The sequence below is a fragment of the Pelophylax lessonae genome (assembly GCF_965119305.1).
Source record: "Pelophylax lessonae genome assembly, chromosome: 5".
In the NCBI taxonomy this organism is placed as follows: domain Eukaryota; kingdom Metazoa; phylum Chordata; class Amphibia; order Anura; family Ranidae; genus Pelophylax; species Pelophylax lessonae.
The window spans coordinates 164,165,526-164,187,059 of record NC_138772.1 but is presented as its reverse complement, the minus strand read 5'-3'; the positions used below and the strand labels follow the sequence as shown (position 1 = coordinate 164,187,059).

The following is a 21,534-nucleotide window of genomic DNA, read 5'->3' as shown; positions in this document are numbered from 1 at the left end:
GGCAGAAAAAAATATGGCCCAGTTACATGTTCCCCAAGAGTTGTTTTTGCGTTTTCTTATATGCAAACACGGATAAACACTCCCCACCGAGCACAAGCGTGCATAAATGTGCTCTTATGTGTGTTAATTTATTCTAGTTGCTAGAATATATGAATATTCTAGCTAATAAAATGAGTTTATGCTCAAACATTTCTAAACACCATACATGCCTATACCCAAGTGAAAAATGTTCAAGGCATTTAGATGTGTTTTTTCTGCCAACTTCTGGCAGAAAAAATTCCTCTAAACTTCATACGCCTATGTGTCCTTAACCACTTTTACGACCAGCCGCCACAGATGTACTGCGACATTCTGGCTCGTACAGGCAAAGCACCGTACATGTAGGGCGCTCGCCTGGGAGGAGCTAGGGGGCGATCGCGCGCCGCTGGAGGCGCGCTCCCGCCCCCGCTCATCAACGGGGGGAGCCAGTGTGGGTTTCAGGTGGCTCCGATGGCCGCCGGCCACCTGCGATCTCCCGCCGCTGACAGAGAAGGAAGGACGGCTGATGTAAACACAGCTGTCCGTACTTCTCCCTGAAATGATCACTGATGTCATGTGATCCTGCTATATAGGATCACATGTCTCTGTGATGACTTCACAAGCCACGCCTCCCACAGTTAGAATCACGCCCCTGAGGTTACATTTAACCCCTTCATCACCAACAGGGTTAACCCCTTCCCTGCTAGTGTCATTTTTACAGTACAGTGCATATTTCTAGCACTGATTACTGTAGTAATGTCACTGGTACCCCCAAAAAAGTCAAAAATGTCAGTTGGGGGTCCGATCTGTCCGCCTCAATGTCGCAGTCCTGGAAAAAATCGCAGATCGCCGCCATTAAATGACATAAATCTTTCCCGTAGTTAGTAAACGCAATAACTTTATTTTAAAAAAATCAAAATACGCTTATTGCGATTTTTTTTTTTTTACCAAAAATATGTAGCAGAAAACAAATTGGCCTAGAATATTAAAACATTTAGATTTTTACATTTTTTTTTTTTGAGAATTTCATATAAAAGAATGTGAAAAATATTTGTATTTTTTTCAAAATTGTCGCTCTTTTTTTTGTTTATAGCGCAAAAAATAAAAATCGCACAGGTGATCAAATGCCACCAAAAGAAAGCTCTATTTGTGGGAAAAAATGGATGTCAATTTAGTTTGGGTACAGCGTCGCACGACCGCGCAATTGTCCGTTAAAATCACGCAGTGCGGAATCGCAAAATAGGGCCTGGTCATTGAGCAGCCAAATCCTCCGGTCTGAAAGTGGTTAAAAAGCTGAGGAGGCATTCCTAAAGGTAATAGATGTTGGGTTGGAGCATTAGAATTAACATAAAATACCTCTTCACTGTAACTATCCCATGTTGCTGCAGTTCTCGGCCACATGACCTGAACACAGTGCTAGGTGATGACTTTTCACTAGAAAAATCATCTAAACATATTTTGCTTCTCCTAGCTTCATTGAAGAGAGACCTTCAGGTGCCATTCCAACCTTACCCATGATGCTAAGCCTCGCTCCGATATTTGTGACCATATTTCTATAGATAGAGGTTTCTCAATCCTTTTATTGTGGAGAACCCATTAAAATAATTTATAGGTCTCAGAGATTCCTTGTATCAAAATGATAACATCTAGAGCTTGTAAAACTTTAGTGTCATTGGGTAGCATGTAAGGAAAAGTCAGGTAATTAACATAATCCAGCTACTTCCTTCCTCTCCATGCAATACAGCACTCACCATTTATCAACTGCCACACACCAAGTGGAATACAAAGCGGATTTGATGCCCCCGGAGTAGTTTTTTAGCATGGTTACCATCTGTATAAAATATTTTTACTATTTATTAGGAAATAAATGATGACTGTTTTTTTTTTTTTTAAACATTTAATGGATGGATGGATGGATTTAATTCTGCTTTAAGTTTGTAGTGAGTTTTGTGTACTTGCGTTGGTGGCTAAAGTTCCCCTTAGCAAGGGCACCCTCAGGGCCATATCACACTTGCCTTTAAGTTACTGGGCACAATTTGCCAGCAGCAGGATCGCTATGCGGGGCGGAGAAATACTCCTCTGTATCCTTAGTGTTGTTCTCTCACTGGCTGGATGAGCAAAGCATTACTTTCTCAATGGCGAAGAGGATACTACAACAGCACAATTGAAGCAGCAGCCAGTGACATAATTGCAAGTGTGACATGACCCGAACATTGGTGTTCATTGTAAGGAAGAATATAATTTACATCACTGTTTTGTGGGAACATCATATTTACACTGGTATTCAGTGGCAAACATCTATTTATTTTGGTGTTCAGTAGGAATAGTACTTTTGTGTAGATGTTTAATGGGAACAACATATTCACATTAGTGAACAGTGAGAACAATACAAGGTGTGTCTAAAAAGTTTGGTGCATGGTCCGCTATCTCAACGGCAACATGGGCCACGTGCGACACATGCACATAGCTATCAGAGACACATCAAGAAGCACCACCTAGCACCGAGTATACGTGACCCCATGGTAAACCCACTGCGGGCAGTCGAAGGTAGTCAGGGTGAGAGTTTGGATCACATTGCAATGGAGCAATGAGTGAACATCACATTCTGCTACGAGTTGGGGAAAACGACGACGGAGATGCATGAAATGTTGGTGCAAGTGTACGGGATGGAAGCCGTGAGCAGAAAATGTGTTTATGACTGGTTTAAATGCTTTCGCGATGGGAAGGAAACCACAAATCCAGTCGGCCATCAACAAGCAGAAGCCCAGACATGATCGAGCGAGTGCGACAAATGCTGGCACAAGATCGGCGACTGACTCTATGATTGATGGTGGAGGAATTTGGCATTATCAAGAATACGGTGTGCACCATTGTCCGTGAAGATTTGGGTAAGTGGAAGATCTGTTCCCGGTTTGTGCCGTACAAGCTGACAGATGAATAGAAAGCAAAATGGATGGAAACCTCCATGTGTGACTAGGATCCATCCTTTTTGCGAACCATTGTCACAGGGGTAGAGACCTGGTTCTACCTGTTTGATCAGGAAATCTAATCAGTAATCGATGGAATGGCGTTCACCGTCTTCCCCACGACCAAAAAATTTCCTGCCTGAAGAGCATCATGAAAGGTGCACATTTTGCTAAATTGGGCGGCAATCCAAGAATGTGTGACAGCGGTTCTGCGATCGATTCCTAAAGAGGCCATTGCTGACAGTTTCCAGAAGCTTTGTGAAGGTTGCCAAAAGTGTGTTGTGAAAGATGGCGATTATTTTGAACGCCAATAAAGGTACTTTGTATCTTCTGTTTTGTTTGTTTTCTGATACCATTCACTAAACTTTTTAGACACACCTCGTATATATACATTGGTGTTCAGTGGGAGCGATATATTTACATTGATGTTTAGTGGAAATATTTCTGCATTTGTGTTCAGTGGTAGTTATGCCCCATGCCCAAGCTTATTGAAGTTTCTAAAAGAAGATATTTGCTTCAGTGGTGCCATGCTGCTGTTTCTCAATAATGATGTAGCAATGGTAGCCAATGGTAAAAAAAATAAAATGTGGGGACCTCACAATAAACTTTAAAGCTTTGGGGATCCCGCTAGATTAAATCCTGCCTCATGATATGGTTTGCACTGTGTCTATCAGAGCAGAAGGCAGTCTGGAAAAAGTAGGAATTCTGCCCGTTTTGTGTCATGCCTCCAGTATCTCATAAAATATTCTTGCCTTGTCTAAGGTATGAATGGCCCTGGGTTACACTATAAATCTTTTCACTTTCCTCAATGTCTAGTTTAGATATTGCACAGCATATAACCTAAAAAAAGCAACTGATAAAGTTATTTTACTGTATACTTGAAAAATATTCTAATGTACTGTAATTTGTCTTGCCTAAGAAAAAAAGATGACAGTGTAATCTTTTCTGACACATTACCACAGATACTTCCTTTGAGAATGGTGGGGGAAAAAAAAGTCAATTTGTAAAGGAAGCATTATATAATTGATTTCTTAGACTTCATTATTGCAGTAGTAGATTTTATTGAGGGATATTTTACATCTAACAGCCTGCTCCTTTGTGTGCACTTCTCTCTCACTCAGGGGTACTCAAGTTGATGGAATATGGAGAAGAATACATATTTACTCTTCCTAGTGCCTATGCTCGTTCTATACTCACAGTTCCCTGGGTGGAGCTGGGAGGTAAAGTCAATATAACTTGTGCCAAGACGGGCTACGCTGCCACCGTCACATTCCACACAAAGCCTTTCTATGGAGGAAAAGTTCACAGGTAATGGCCAGTCAATTACGTATTTAATACAAGCGTTTGACATTTTACAGTCATTGTCAGCACCGATTCAGAAAATGTTTTAACAGCTGATTCTCTAAATACTAAGGCATATTAAAATTGATTTTAGATTGGAGGCCTTTTGAAATTCATACAGAATTAAAACATGGGAATTGTGGAGGAAAAAATTCAGGTCATCAGGATTTCATAAAATGGGGGTATTGCTGCGCTAAAATGTTATAACAGTAAAAAGTATTAAACCATACAAATACAATTCACATCAGATATAAAATCAAAGGTCTGAATACAGCTGCCAACACCTGATCTTACATTAGAAACACAGATCATGGGAAAATAGTAGAGGTAATGGTGTAGCGCTTGTATTAATATAAAAATGAACTCCACAGTCCATATGCAAGTATACAATCCTTGGATGGAAAACCAGTCTTTCCAGAAAAACGTGCTCCCAAAAGAGTTGTCAAATACTTCACACTCCAATAGATCAGTGCATAGAGACCACCACCAAGAGAAAAGATGGCCCCTTACCGCAATGAATAGATCCCCACTACAGAGATCAAATCCGGCTCTTAGCATACATCAATGGAACCCCTGCAGACAGTACCCGGCTGGTTTGTGATGACCGCATCAGCTCAGCTCAATATAGGCATGGGTAACAGTGCATGTGTGAAAAAAGGGGGACAACTCCCATAGTGAAGTACAGTAGTGAAAGTATTTATTGATGCACTAGCATAAAAATTGGCAACTCACATATCGTAGCAAGTCAAACAGCATGTCTCTCTCCAATATCGCCTTCAGGACCTGGTTTCCAACCAAGAAAATGGCCGCCGCGTCCCCTCGTGTGTCCCAGCGTGGCGTGCCGCAGGCTCCTCCTACGCGTTTCATCAGTATGTGACATCAGGGGGTGTGGCCTGCGGTAAGCCAATCTCTTTTATAGACGGGACGGAAGAGGCGGAACTTCTGCAAAAACCCGGGACCGGAAGCCAGAAGCATATGCGCTCCAACGACCGGAACCACCGGGTCCGGATATCACCACTCTATATCCTGGTACAAATCGCTGGCATTCCAGCTCCCCGGAAACTTGCGTTCCAACGACCGGAACCAGTAGATCATAAAATCGATAAAGTCCAATGCCGGATGCTAATTATTGATGAACCAGCACCCCAGACATAAATCAAAAGATCTAATATAAATAACAGTGTTGTATATAATCAATTAATTTGCACAAAGGGGATGCCATAAACGTCACATAAAAACGTGACACGGCAAATCACCCCATGCGTGGCCTGTATTGGAACCGATGGGAATATGTAAACATCTCTTGGCTTCCATTACATCCATACAGACCATGCATGCATATAGTGCCATATAGTGTTATGATACACAGAGGTGGCACCACCACAAGGGACCCACTGCAGAACGCAGGGCCATCCTCCGGTCATGAAAGCAGGCCCCCAAGGCAATTCTACTAAATACAGTGCCAATCATAAAACAACAAAATCATGACAAAACAAAAAAATATCACATGAAAACAACACAACAATTTTAAAAAGTTATTTAGGGCATCACTTATTAAGAGAATAAGACACAGAGGTGGCACCTTGTGGTGGTGCCACCTCTGTGTATCATAACACTATATGGCACTATATGCATGCATGGTCTGTATGGATGTAATGGAAGCCAAGAGATGTTTACATATTCCCATCGGTTCCAATACAGGCCATGCATGGGGTGATTTGCCGTGTCACGTTTTTATGTGACGTTTATGGCATCCCCTTTGTGCAAATTAATTGATTATATACACCACTGTTATTTATATTAGATCTTTCGATTTATGTCCGGGGTGCTGGTTCATCAATAATTAGCATCCGGCATTGGACTTTATCGATTTTATGATCTACTGGTTCCGGTAGTTGGAACGCAAGTTTCCGGGGAGCTGGAATGCAAGCGATTTGTACCAGGATATAGAGTGGTGATATCCGGACCCGGTGGTTCCAGTAGTTGGAGCGCATATGCTTCCGGCTTCCGGTCCCGGGTTTTTGCAGAAGTTCCGCCTCTTCCGTCCCGTCCAGCGTATAAAAGAGATTGGCTTACCGCAGGCCACACCCCCTGACGACGTAACATACTTACGAAACGCGTAGGAGGAGCCTGCGGCACGCCACGCTGGGACACACGAAGGGACGCGGCGGCCATTTTCTTGGTTGGAAACCAGGTCCTGAAGGCGATATTGGAGAGAGACATGCTGTTTGACTTGCTACGATATGTGAGTTGCCAATTTTTATGCTAGTGCATCAATAAATACTTTCACTACTGTACTTCACTATGGGAGTTGTCCCCCTTTTTTCACACATGCACTGTTACCCATGCCTATATTGAGCGGAGCTGATGCGGTCATCACAAACCAGCCGGGTACTGTCTGCAGGGGTTCCATTGATGTATGCTACGAGCCGGATTTGATCTCTGTAGTGGGGATCTATTCATTGCGGTAAGGGGCCATCTTTTCTCTTGGTGGTGGTCTCTATGCACTGATCTATTGGAGTGTGAAGTATTTGACAACTCTTTTGGGAGCACGTTTTTCTGGAAAGACTGGTTTTCCATCCAAGGATTGTATACTTGCATATGGACTGTGGAGTTCATTTTTGTATTAATACAAGCGCTACACCATTACCTCTACCATCAGGATTTCATGTTTAAAATTCTTGCATAATTAGTGTTTTTTTCATTTGGGATCCACCATACCAACCCATAAATGTTAATGGAAAAGTAACTAGGAAATTATAGATGGTCAAAGCTTAATTGTAGAAGCTGATTGGCTACCATGCACAACTGCACCAAATTTTGCACTCTCCAGTTTTAGATCAACCCCATTATGTTGTAAGGTATTGTACATAGCATTGCAATGAACCTGAACTCAAAAAGTGAAAATGTGCAGTGTTAATGGGAACATCTAAAATGTTAAATGTGTCTAAGCAGTATTGTGTAAAATGAACCTCTTTTGTCTTAAATTCCTTCTGAAAAATAGCAGTGCACTTCCTGGTATGTGAGGGTTTCTAGGCACTTATTTTCCTATATCCAAATAGATTTACATCTGCAGTGGGAAATGGTATGTTAGTGTGCATGGTAAGTTAGTAATTGGGAAGAATCACCTCGGAGAGCCCACGGGCAATATTGGTGACTAGTCTTTTGCCCTCTGACTACCCTCTTTGGGTCTTCCTAAATTCAGTTCCTGTTTAAGATGGCCCATTCAAATGAATGGGCTGTCAACTCACCAGAACAGGAAAAAAATTGTTGGTGCACCATTTTTGCTGTGACAGCGCACCACAACTGGCGGTATTGCATTACCACGCCTTGTGATGCACAAAAACGTGTGTATTGGAGGTGCACTGCCTTAGTGCGTTGGGGTGCTATTGCAATGTAAGTGCACTAAGGGACACATGGTGCATTCAGTAATGCCTGTGTTACCAAAATGAATAGGTGTAACTTATTGAGAAACTCCACCCAAAAGCTTTGCATTTTCATACAACATCCCTGCATAGTTCTTATTGCTTCCCAAGACTCCAGCCCCAGCCATGCTCTGATTGGCCAAGCTTCACCTGTGTCACTTGCAAAGACGCATGTTTCATCCTCCAGAGAATGGGCGACTTGAACATTAACAAGCATGCTTTAGCATTTACAAGTTACTCTGACACTGTTATAATGTATAATAGCATAGTGATAGGCTGAAAATATAACTCTTGGTATGCTTTGCCATATACAGTGGGTACGGAAAGTATTCAGACCCCCTTAAATTTTTCACTCTTTGTTATATTGCAGCCATTTGCTAAAATCATTTAAGTTCATTCTTCTTCCTCATGAATGTACACATAGCACCCCATACTGACAGAAAAACACAGAATTGTTGACATTGTTGCAGATTTATTAAAAAAGAAAAACTGAAATATCACATGGTCCTAAGTATTCAGACCCTTTGCTCAGTATTTAGTAGAAGCCCCCTTTTGATCTAATACAGCCAGGAGTCTTTTTGGGAAAGATGCAACAAGTCTTTCACACCTGGATTTGGGGATCCTCTGCCATTCCTCCTTGCAGATCCTCTCCAGTTCTGTCAGGTTGGATGGTAAACGTTGGTGGACAGCCATTTTTAGGTCTCTCCAGAGATGCTCAATTGGGTTTAAGTCAGGGCTCTGGCTGGGCCATTCAAGAACAGTCACGGAGTTGTTGTGAAGCCACTCCTTCATTATTTGAGCTGTGTGCTTAGGGTCATTGTCTTGTTGGAAGGTAAACCTTCGGCCCATTCTGAGGTCCAGAGCACTCTGGAGAAGGTTTTTGTCCAGGATATCCCTGTACTTGGCCGCATTCATCTTTCCTTCGATTGCAAACAGTCGTCCTGTCCCTGCAGCTGAAAAACACCCCCATAGCATGATGCTGCCACCACCATGCTTCACTGTTGGGACTGTATTGGACAGGTGATGAGCAGTGCCTGGTTTTCTCCACACATACCACTTAGAATTAAGGCCAAAAAGTTCTATTTTGGTCTCATCAGACCAGAGAATCTTATTTCTCACCATCTTGGAGTCCTTCAGGTGTTTTTTAGCAAACTCAATGCGGGCTTTCATGTGTCTTACACTGAGGAGAGGCTTCCGTCGGGCCACTCTGCCATAAAGCCCCGACTGGTGGAGGGCTGCAGTGATGGTTGACTTTCTACAACTTTCTCCCATCTCCTGACTGCATCTCTGGAGCTCAGCCACAGTGATCTTTGGGTTCTTCTTTACCTCTCTCACCAAGGCTCTTCCCCCCCGATAGCTCAGTTTGGCCGGACGGCCAGCTTTAGGAAGGGTTCTGGTCATCCCAAACGTCTTCCATTTGAGGATTATTGAGGCCACTGTGCTCTTAGGAACCTTAAGTGCAGCAGAAATCTTTTTGTAACCTTGGCCAGATCTGTGCCTTGCCACGATTCTGTCTCTGAGCTCTTCAGGCAGTTCCTTTGACCTCATGATTCTCATTTGCTCTGACATGCATTGTGATCTGGAAGGTCTTATATAGACAGGTGTGTGGCTTTCCTAATCAAGTCCAATCAGTATAATCAAACACAGCTGGACTCAAATGAAGGTGTAGAACCATCTCAATTATGATCAGAAGAAATGGAAAGCACCTGAGTTAAATATATGAGTGTCACAGCAAAGGGTCTGAATACTTAGGACCATGTGATATTTCAGTTTTTCTTTTTTAATAAATCTGCAACAATGTCAACAATTCTGTGTTTTTCTGTCAGTATGGGGTGCTATGTGTACATTCATGAGGAAGAAGAATGAACTTAAATGATTTTAGCAAATGGCTGCAATATAACAAAGAGTGAAAAATTTAAGGGGGTCTGAATACTTTCCGTACCCACTGTATGATTTTATATTCAACTAGCATGTGTTTTAGGTACCTAACTTTAACTCCTAATTCTTTACATTGATGGTCTATTTCATTTGAATTTTTGTGCCTTCTAGCTGTATAAGAAAGCAACATAAAATAGTACATTTCTTTTAACAAATGCATATGGCTTCTTAATAGGGTCACATCTGAAGTCAAGCACATGCCCACCAACACAATAGTATGTAAGGGCCAGGGAGAATGGAATGGAACACTAGAATTCACTTACAGCAGTGGAGAGACTAAAGTCATTGACACAACTAAGCTGTCAATTATCAGGAAAAAAATACGACCCTTAGAAAAGCAAGGGCCTTCTGAATCGAGGTGAGTGTGAGTGCTCTTGTGCATAGGATGATAAAAGGCTGATGTACTTATTCTTGTTGTATGACAGAAAACATTAAGAAAGAAAATTATTAAGGAATACAGAACTGCATTGAATTATGTGTTTTTATTTTTTTTTAAAAAACCTTCAATTCAATTTATTAAGCTAATTGTAGTCTTAGAATACTAAGCTAGATCATAAAGGTGTGTTGGATCAGTGCGACAGTCCAACATGCCACTGTCTCGTTACAGCTACTGTACTCCTATCAACCACGCTCGCGCTCATTACTGGATGTAGAGCAGTAGTGACTGTTCAGAGGGCATGTTGGAACATTGCTCTCACACAATAGGGGAAAAAAGACTATTGGGGCTGGCACCCGAAGCACGAAAAAAAAAATATTTATCATAAGATACAGAGAATTAAGGCCCAAATAACACTTGCAATTGGGGCTGTTAGCAATTAGATGTAGGAGACCAAGAGGGGGGTTCCTCGCTATTAGCTGCGGCTGGAAGCCCTATTGAAAGTAATGGAAGGCTGACAACTCCCTCAGCTAATCATGGCCACTCACATGTAATCGTTTATGGAGGGATTACCTGCAAATCATTGGTTCTGGATGCATCTGCGTCCAAGACTGATTGTTTGCAGGTAATTGCTGCTTGAGCAATTACATAGGTGCACCTGCAATTACCTGCGGGAGCTGTCAGCCTTTCATTGCTTTTGTCTTATGTCTGCTGTTAATCGCTGAGAACCCCCACTGGGTCTTATGCATCTAATTGGTAATAACCCCATTCACAAGTGTGAATGGGGCCTTAACAATAAATGTAAAGAAGCAATGTTTATCTCTACCTGATATACAGTATCTATTATCAGTCTATTTAAATTGTATGGTTTGCTGAATGATCTCAAGCTGAAACAAATAACGTACATTTTTTGAGTTACATAAAGAGAAACTAGGAAAAACGTAAAAAATAAAAACCTGATGTGTACTCAACTCCCCCTCTTATATCAAAATAAGTAGAAAAAATGAAAAAAAAAGATTAACTAATCAGCTCACTGGATTCAATGCAAAAATGTTACTTTATTACATTATGTATCAAAGTTAAAATCAAACCAAAAAACATCACCCATGCATAAACACAGGTTAAAAACATGTGCCTGCCTCTCTCAGGCAATGGTCACCCCCTACCCATAATATATCATGTGGTCCAGAGGAGGTCATTATACAGAACATGTGTATTTCCTTCAAATATGGGGATCCAGTTCCAATATGGATAACCAGGTGAAGACTCAGATACTGTAAACACCTGCTGCACACATTAGGAAAGGACTAAACCCACGACACTGTAGAGCATAGGGGCTTATACTGCGAAAGTTCCAGAACATAAGTGATCACAAATCTATTATTTTAGTCCATATGATCAACATGGTTACACTTAGAATATACCTTAATTCTCCATGTATCAAGGATTGGCTTAGATTGAGAGTGAAAGGAATGACATATGTGTAATAAAGTATACTTATCAGTCCATATTGAATTACCAAGGAGAGGTTGGGCTGCTGGAAAGGCCCCCCTTCTTGATCCATATACAGTATCTATTATCATTCAATTTAAATTGTGTGGTTTGCTGAATGATCCCAAGCTGAAACAAATACTGTACATTTTTTTGTGAGTTGCATAAGAAAGAAAAACTGCAAATATAATTTGCAATTTGGCAGTCCAAAAGCAAATATGATTGTAAATCCAAAAATAACTCCCTGATCATGCATGCGTTAAATTTAAACATGCAGGGAAGGCTTGTCCCACAATTTAGTGTGCTAAAACTGCTTAACAGCTTATCTGAGTAATATGATTGCTTTTCCCAACCAGTAAGCTTTATGTACATAATTGGTTATCCAAATGACCTTTAAAAAAATAATTATTAAAACAAATGGTGGTTTCTTGTAACCTGTAATTTTGCATACAAAAAATGCAATATTGGATTTTATTCAGGTTAACATATTACTAAGCAGATAAAAGAAAAATGGTACAACATGAACTCCTTGATATTAGGTCTAACTGTGTCTGGAAACATTATCCATAGTCAGTCATATCTAGGCTTTGTAGCTCAGCTCAACAAAAATGGTTTAAAGTGTTGTTCAGTCAGGGCCGGCGCCAGCAATAGTCAGGTTAGGCGGCTGCCTAGAGCGCCAGGGTAGGGAGGGTGGCAAAATCATTTTTTTTTTCCAGCAGTGGCGTGGCGTGGCATGGTGTGGCAGTCTCCTGCGACTTGCGGGAGTCTCCCGCCTTTGGCCGGCGGCTCGCAGACACCCGCAAGTCGCGTGTAATCTCCCGGCTGCCGCGGGAGTCTTATGATACCTGACGGAGGGGAGACTGAAGGCGATGGAGCCGAATGCTGTAGCCGGAGGATGACGTCAGCGCTGTGAGCCGACTGACACTCTGATGCTATGGGACTGCATGTCCAAGCACCGTGACCACACAGTGCCTTCAGTAGCGGTGTGCGCCCCGTCCCACTGCCATACCAATACCATCGGAGTGTCGGTCGGCTCACAGCGATGACGTCATCCTTCGGCTGGACATATTCAAAGGAGCTCTTGTGGAGTTCAGTCCCGAAGAGGCGCGCAGAAGCATCCGTGGAGTCCCAAAGCCTGGACTCGGTCCCCTCCAACCTCCTCTCTGCTCCAGCAACAGCAGTAAGGCCCGGAAGGACGAACGGGAGTCACAAGCTGTCAGGGAGCTGCTGGAAGGAGCAGCAGAGCACCTTCAGTATCAACAAGGTATTGAGCATCATGCACTGAAACAGACCTAACTGCACATACAGACTGGGATGAGGGGGCAGAGGAGGGACTGTGGTTAGGGACAGGTTTTGAGGTCTCTCTCTCTCTCATCTTCCCACCCTCTCTGTCACCCCCACAATCTTTGTCATCCCCCCCATCTCTGTCAACATCCTTTCTCTCAGCCCATCTCTCTATCCACCACCCTCCATCTGTGCCCCCCAATGTCTCTCTCAGCCGCCCTCTCTGTCCACCACCCTCTCTCTCTAAGCCCCTCTGTCTCTCTCTCTCTCTCTCTAGGCCTCCCCCTCTGTCCACAACTCTTTCTCTGAGCCCCCTGTCTCTCTCTCTCTCTCAGCCCCCCTCTGTGTCCGCCACCCTCTCTCTGAGGCACCTCTCTCTCAACCCCCCTTTCTGTCCGCCACCCTTTCTCTGAGCCCCCTGTCTCTCTCTCTCTCAGCCCCCCTCTGTGTCCACCACCCTCTCTCTGAGGCCCCTCTCTCTCAATCCCCCTTTCTGTCTGCCACCCTTTCTCTGAGCCCCCTGTCTCTCTCTCTCAGCCCCCCTCTGTGTCCGCCACCCTCTCTCTGAGGCTCCTCTCTCTCAACCCCCCTTTCTGTCCGTCACCCTTTCTCTGAGCCCCCTGTCTCTCTCTCTCTCTCTCTCTCAGCCCCCCCTCCATGTCCGCCACCCCCTCTCTGAGGCCCCTCTCTCTCAACCCCCCTTTCTGTCCGCCACCCTTTCTCTGAGCCCCCTGTCTCTCTCAGCCCCCCTCTGTGTCCGCCACCCTCTCTCTGAGGCCCCTCTCTCTCAACCCCCCTTTATGTCCACCACCCTTTCTCTGAGCCCCCCTGTATTTCTCTCAGCCCCCCTCTCTTTCTGCCACCCTCTCTCTGAGGCCCACTGTGTCTCTCTCAGCTCCCCTCTCCATCCACCACCCTCTCTATGAGCCCCCCCTCTCTCAGCCCCATCCTCTGTCCACCCCTCTCTGTCTGCTACCCTCTCTCTGAGCCCCTCTGTCTCTCCCAGCCCCCCTCTCTGTCTGCCACCCTCTCTCTGAGGCCCCTGTGTCTCAGCCACCCTCTCCATCCGCCACCCTATCTCTGAGCCCCCTTCTCTCTCAGCCCCACCCTCTGTTCACCCTCCCTCTCTGCCCCCCTCTCTCTCAGTCTCCCTCTCCCTCAGCCCCCAGTGTCTCTCAGTCCCCCCTTCTCTCTCAGTCCCCCCTTCTCTCTCAGTCCCCCCTTCTCTCTCAGTCCCCCCTTCTCTATCATGCCCTTTATTTAAACACAGAGAAGGGGGGACTCTTTCTCAGTCCCCCCTTCTCTCAGTCTCCCCTTCTCTCAGTCTCCCCTTCTCTCAGTCCCCCCTTCTCTCTCAGTCCCCCCTTCTCTCTCAGTCCCCCCTTCTCTCTCATGCCCTTTATTTAAACACAGCCCTCCTCTCTGTCAGTCACCCCTCTCTGTTAGCCACACTTCTCTCTCAGCCACTCTCTCTCCAGTAGAGATGTAGTGCTCTACAGTGTGTAGAGAGGTATCTAGAGGTGTAATCAGGGTAGGGGTATCTAGGGAGATGTAATCAGGGTGGGGTGGGTAATCTAGGGGTGTGATCAAAGTGGGGGGGTATCTGGGGGTGTAACCAGGGTAGGGGTATCTGGGAAGGTGTGATCAAAGTGGGAGTATCTGGGGGGGGGGGAGGTGATCTGGGAGTTTGCTTATGGGGGGAACCCAGCCATTGGCAGTTTAGTTGACCTCAGCTGCAGTGAGGGGAACTGAGGAATGCATATCCCCACCCCCTCATTACACATTGCCATTTGGTGGAAGTTCAGCACAGCTCCATTTTCAATGGTATGTGACCTCCTTCACATCGCGCCCCATCACATTACAGTGGCGATGTGAAGGAGATATCAGCTTGGTTTCAGACAGGGAGTAGCAAGAGGATGGTGTGGATGGGTAGGGGGAGGGAGGGGAGGGGGAATCTTCGCCTATGTAGTCAAAAATCCTTGCAATGGCCCCGTCATACTATGCCTCCTTTTCTTCATGCCTTGTTTCCTTCTTATTATAAATATACTGGTTTTCATATTCATATACATGTGAAACTGGTCTACTGCTTTTCCGGGGAGTTAGGGGGCAAAGGAGGTGGAGTCAGGGGCGGAGCCACAATGGGGCGGCAAAATGAGGTTTCGCCTAGGCTGTCAAAAATCCTTGCACCGGCCCTGTGTTCAGTTGTTTAGTCATGTCCGACTCTTCGTGAGTTCATGGACCATAGCGCGTCAGGCTTTTCTGTCATCCACTGCCTCCCGGAGCTTGCTTAACTTCATGTTCATTGCTTTGGTGATGTTATCTATCCATCTTGTTTTCTGTCGTCCTCTTCTCCTTTTGCTTCCATGTTCCCCAGCATCAGGGTTTTTTCCAATGAGTCCTCTCTTCACTTTAGGTGGGCAAAGTATTCGAGTTTTAGCTTAAAGATCTGTCCTTCTAGTATATATTCAGGGTTGATTTCCTTCAGGATTGACTGGTTTGATTTTCTTTCTTTTCCAACACCATAGTTCAAAAGCATCAATTCTTCAGTGTTCAGCCTTCCTTATGCTCCAACTTTCACAGCCATAGCTTACTACTGGGAAAACCATAGCTCTAACTATTCGGCACTTTGTTGGTAGGGTGATGTCTCTGCTTCTTATAATGTTGTCTAGGTTTGCCATTGCTTTCCTCCCAAGAAGCAAGCATCTCTTAATTTCATGGCTACAGTCACCACCTGCCATGATCTTGGAGCCTAGGAAGATCAAATCCATTACTGAAATCGAAATCCACTAGGCCCTGTTTACACCTAGTGATTTGGAATCATGAGCAGAATCGTTACAATTCTGCCTGTGATTCCTACTCGCGCTAAAGTTTTGCCAAAATGCGTGATGTGCATTTGGGTGCCATAATGACACCCCAAATGCAGTGCAATTTATCCATGATTGTCACATGACAAAACCCGCAAAGGTTGCAGCAAGCCAAAAAAGGTCCTTGAGTTTCTTTGCCACGACTAAAGTGCATAGGACAGCCCATTCAAGTGAATGGACTGTTCCTTATGTGACTCACAGAAACGCATGTTAATCGTTAAAAAAAAAAAAAAATTGCGAGGTGGAACGCGTGTTCACACTATATGAAATGTGAACAAGGCCTTAAGCTCATATCTTCCTGTGCTCTCTGCTTCTTCTGCAAAGAAATCTCAAACATTGTTATCAGTCCTGTCTAGTTTTCCTCTGTTAACTACAAAACCCTTCCCCCTATTTAATTGAGATGAGGGGGGAGACATTGTGTAATCAAAATCAGGAGCAAGCAGCCTAGGGTGAAAGTGCTGCTTCTCCAGAGATATAGTGCAGTAGGTAATTGTTGTCACCCTTAGGCCTCTTGCACACGGTACTGATGTTTCAGCATCTGCTTTTTTTAGCCGTAATTTCAGGCATTTGTTTTGTGCGTATTTGTGTGTATATGCGGGTTTGCGCATACAAGTGCACAATACATACCTAGGGGAAATTAATTGATATTGTTTACACGCCTGTGTGTACAGGCACATTGTAAACAATGGGCTACGTTTTAGATCAGTAGGAAAAAAAAACACTTTACTGAGCATTTTCAAGCTGCAGCGTGCAAGAGGCTTAATGCAGACACTTCATCTAAGAAGTGGTAAGCTGCAGGTTTTTTTTTCGCTTAGATCAGGCATGTCAAACATATTTTTATAGGCTCCATGTGGTCCTTTTGCTCCTGGTCTGCAGCCCTTAGTGGTATAGGGCTAAAAAAAAAATTCACCTCTAGCTGTTCACCAGCTGATAACTTACACTTTCTTACATACTTATACAGCTAATTGCTTCATAAGATGTTTTTAGCCCCCTTTTCTGAGATGAGAGGCCAGATGAGGAAAAGTCCAAAAAGCACTCAGCGCTCTGGTAGGATACGATGTCACAGGGAAAGGAGGAACCTGACCCTGCAATGAATAAGCCTCTACAACCGTCTGCCTAATCCATCTGGATATAGTCACAGCAGACGCAGCCAAACCTTTACGAGATCCCTCAGTAAGGACAAAAAAAAACTGAGACCGAAGTCCCAGCAGGAAACTTAGGTTCTACTCCCTCATTAGGCAGCAAGAAACTGGCTTGTGGCAGAATGTGTGTGGGGTTATGCCATGACGGACAGCCCCTGTAGGCGTGTCAGTGAATCTTTTTCCTGCCTAGTACTACTCCTGTAGGGGGCCGCATAACCCTATGGTTTAAGAAGCATAAGAACTGTGTCTGTCAATGGACTCCAGAGAATAGGATTTTATGGTAAGTTCTTACAAAAATCCACTTTTCACCTCCCAAAAGAAGTAAAAAGATTTAAGAAATAAACGCATTTCAGCAATGTGAGAAAAAAAAAACTAGCAGATTTTTCTAAAAGCAAGTATTTTTCTCTACATGAGTGATCTGAATACAATTAAAAAGCTCAGTATATATATAGAATTATGCTTTGTACCTGCTCAAGCACTCACCTTGTAAACATATAAAGTTATTTAGATAATAATTTTCCACCATATTTGACTACAAACACATACTATTTGTGTACCAAATGCATTGTACTTTCAGTATATAGAAAAAGGTAGACTCTGTATAAGCCAAGCTAAGCTGAGCAGTAACCCAGAGAACCCATCACAAAAGGAATATAGGAGCTGTTATTGCCTACTTATTTTTGAAGCTGTAAATTGCATGGCTTTTAGACTTTGCTCCACTACTTTGTAAGTTGCCGTAACAAGACGAGCATGTGTGTATTAGGCGTCCCAACGTGTGTCATGTACTAATAGAAGGAAAGGATGACCGCCCCAGAGTGTGCAATTTTAAAAACTAAAAACAAGTCTGAATTGGCAGGTTCCATATTTTTGCACTGAAAAGCTAGTTTGCCTGGTTGTCAGATTGATGCTTTGGCTTCAGTGTTTTCAAAGCCATTGATGTGAGGGGGAGGGGGGTGGTTTGGGGCCACTACGTATCAGCTTACTCAAGCAGATGGAACCTTTAAATTGTAAGTCTCTGGGGGTTATTTACTAAAACTTGTGCGTGCAAGATCTGGTGCTGCTCTGCATAGAAACCAATTAGCTTCCAGGTTTTATTGCCAATGCCTAATTGAAGAAGCTGAAGTTTGAAGCTGATTGGCTACCATTCACATCTGCAACAAGTTCTCAGTGCGCTTGTTTTAGTAAATATCTCCCTCTGTGTGGAAACCATAAACTTACTAAATTGGGAAAACCCTTAACATTGCTATATGGAGGGTATGTTTAGAGACTAGGGATGCACCGATGCCAATATCGGTATCGGTGCTGATACCAGGTATTTCAGCGAGTATCGGTACTCGCCCAAATTCTCCCGATACCCAAACCAATACTTATGTGGGGGTGTAGAAATGGATTTAAGCGCCATCTAGGGGGCAGTTTGAAAGTTTTAACATTGTGTAACCTGGCGCCAACTGCCTCTCGCCATGCTGCCTCTGCCAGCACAGCGGACACAAATCTTTCCGGTCAGTATGATCCACTTAAGTCATCCTGCAAACCCCCCCCCCCCATTCTGCCAGCTTATCTCCCGCTTCTATCCTGTTATCCACTGCCCCGTTCCCAGCTAGCTCTACCCTTCCCTGCCAGCTGTCACCTCAGACTATTTCCTCATCTGTCTCCCACAAGCAGTCAAAACACCACAGTTTCCCCTTATCCTCCTCCTCCCCCCACTTCTGCCCCCCCCCCCCCACTTCTGCCCCATACTTTCCTACATCCACACAGCAGGCAGGTTTGTCAGACCCTTTTTTCTCCAGACAGCAGCCATTACTGCTCGATGTCCACCACATTTCTCCCACATTCCTAACTGTCTCACACTGCTACCATCCCACTTCTCACCAGGCCCCCTCCACCACATCACATTCCTATCTGCCACTGCTCTCAAGCGATTCTAACCCCTCTTTGGTCTGTCACGGACCCCAGTCCCTTCCTCTCCCACCATTCCAAAAAACCATTTGCCTCTGTCTAGTCGCCATAACTACACTTTAATTTTTCTACACACACACACTCACATTCTTTGCAGTGCAATTTGCGCAAATTTTTTTGTGCTGTCGCAAATCTCACTGCAAAGTATCGGTACTCGGTATCAGCAGGTACTTGACCGAAAGTATCGGTACTCGTCGATAAAAACGGTATCGGTGAAAGCCTTGTAGAGACAGAATAAGGCAGAATGGGGCCATAGGCTTTGCTATATATGCAGAGAATCCAACTAATTTGCATTTTATATACTCTCAAGGTCAGCCTCATCAGATCCCAATACCTTCAGTTGCATCTTCGTTCGTGAAATGACAGGTAGGGTTACAGCTTTGAGCAGTTTTGCTATTTCTATGTATGCGGCAGGTTGTACCTGGGATTGTAGTGTTTGTGCACTTGCAACAACAGAGTTGAGTGCTGTCCCTGATACTACATTTTTAGTCCTAACAGTTTTGATTTAACTCTTACTTATTTCCTGAACCAGCTCCACAATATACAGCAATTACCACAAAATGCTCTTCTAGTAACTATGGATGTAGAATCTCTGTTTAGCAATAATCTCACAAGGATAGAAGTGCTGCATGTCACAGGTTCTTATCATGTCCACTAAAAACCACAAATACACTGCTGAGGTTATTACACAGCTCATTAGGTTAATTCGGTGTAAAGGTTCTGCTAGGGAGTAAATTGACAGCACAAAATGCTAACTAATTTATGGCAGACGTGAAATAGAAATTCCTTTAACAGCATACAACAAGAAGCATATACACTTTGTTAGTGCTATATTTCATGATATAGCCCGAATAGAAAGAAAATCTAGAAAAAAGGACTGTCATAGCTTAATATGTTTTCACCCCTCAATCAAAATTTAAAATGGGCTATTTAAGTACATTTTGTGCTACAGTATCTATCAGGTGACTAACTGCACACTTCAATATACTGGAAACCCATTGACCCAAGCAAATGTTTCCACAGTTTCAGCTTCCAGCCCCAACACACCAAACAAGCCATCAGGCCACTGGATTCCATCACATATGCTCTAACCCTTAAGACAGAATTAAACATATCTAACAGAGTACTAGAAGAATTATTCCATAAGAAAGGTTACAGGAGCAAAACAATTAGTACAAGCCGAACCACTGTTTTTAAAACCCAGAGAGAAAATCAAATAGCTGAATACCACTAGTAACCACATACAAGACAGCACTAGATAGGAGGAAAAAGATAATCAAGGAGCGGAAACTCATCATAACGGAATATGCCATGCTAAAAACAAGTTTACAACAATCCCCAATGCTGGCCTTCAGGCAGCCACCCAAACTTCGATATAAATTAATCGGCAGGAAACTTTATTTTGGCTACAGGGACACAAACAATGAAACAAAACCTTGCAACAATAAATGCTGCAAACTGTGCAGACAAATCAATCCATTAAAAGGTGTCATTCACAAAAGGAACCTTCAGTGTTACAGGATCACACATATCCACGTCCAGTAATCTATGAAAGACATGAATGTTTTGGTTCCTGGTTCCTTTTGAAAATATCCAGGAAGGAAAAAGCTTTGACCTCTGAATGAAAATTCTGTTTGACACAAGAGAGAACCAACTAAATGTGGACATCAGATTTCAAAATCACTAGCAAACATTTTATGACCTTTCATAGGGCTCGTTCACACATGTGTTGATTAGGAAGACTGAAGCTATACTCATTAAGGTGCCTATTGCATTTAAGCTACATTTGATGTGTTTTCCATGCTTCCAGTATGCTTGATCAATACCCATAAAAGTGTAATTTTTCTTGTAGGAAGTGCTTATAGGGGAAGTGATATACAGAAAATAATCTACTTTGAGGCGTGGTTAGGTTGTGGAGTGATAGCAGACAATTTTGATAATCTAAAGCTATATTTTGATAAAAATACAATAAAATCATTTTTAGCAGGCACAAATCCATCATAACTCACATAATTCTTGCTAAATCTAAAAGATGAAACTGAGTTGATAAAGAAATCTCTGTGTGTGCGTACCAAAACAGCTGCAGGTCCTAATTTAAAACGCGTGGGGATGCAGGTGTACAGCCCGAACACACAGTGTGCATTTGGGGCCACTCACCTGCACACATGTCAAATTAGGGCCTACGGCTGTGTTCGTGCTGCACCCTTATAGAATGACAGACAGCTCCACACCAATCCCCTCCTTTACACAGCCAGTGTCTGTGTGAATGAGCCCTTAATTATATTTTTCTAGCAATTTTCCCTGTTGGGAAATGGGGGGGCGGGCTTTGGTGAAATATTATTATGACAGACTTACCTAAAAAACAGATCTCTCCAGCGGTGTGCTGTCACTACTGAGAGAGATTCCATCTTCGTCTGGTGTTCTCTCTGGGTTCTTGGGCTCCAGTTGTTTGGCCAAACTGCGATAATGTAACTCCCATGCATTTGTGCAGGATTTATGATCACAGCACAGCTCTCTAAATAATGGATGCTATGTTGTCCAGAGAGCACAGTGCACATGCACTGGTGCGATCACCAGCTGCTACGTTTAGGAGTCACTGTACCTACATGTAAGCCCTATTATAGGCTTACCTGTAGATACAAAATAAAAATGGGGTTTACTACTGCCAGATCAGTTAGTAAATGGTTAATAGAAGGAGTTGCTACATGAATTTGCAGAGGGAACTGACAGTGT

The 21,534-nt window shown here is 43.5% G+C and overlaps 1 protein-coding gene across 2 annotated transcripts in view; it reads left to right on the top strand.

The window, feature by feature from the left end:
- Positions 1–21,534, top strand: part of OSBPL10 (oxysterol binding protein like 10) — a 745,381-nt gene that overhangs the window by 655,423 nt on the left and 68,424 nt on the right. For both annotated transcript variants that reach the window (XM_082258274.1, XM_082258273.1), the window contains 2 exons: positions 4,106–4,292; positions 9,864–10,046. In XM_082258274.1, coding sequence (XP_082114400.1) covers positions 4,106–4,292; positions 9,864–10,046 — 370 coding nt within the window. The remainder of the gene's footprint in view (positions 1–4,105; positions 4,293–9,863; positions 10,047–21,534) is intronic.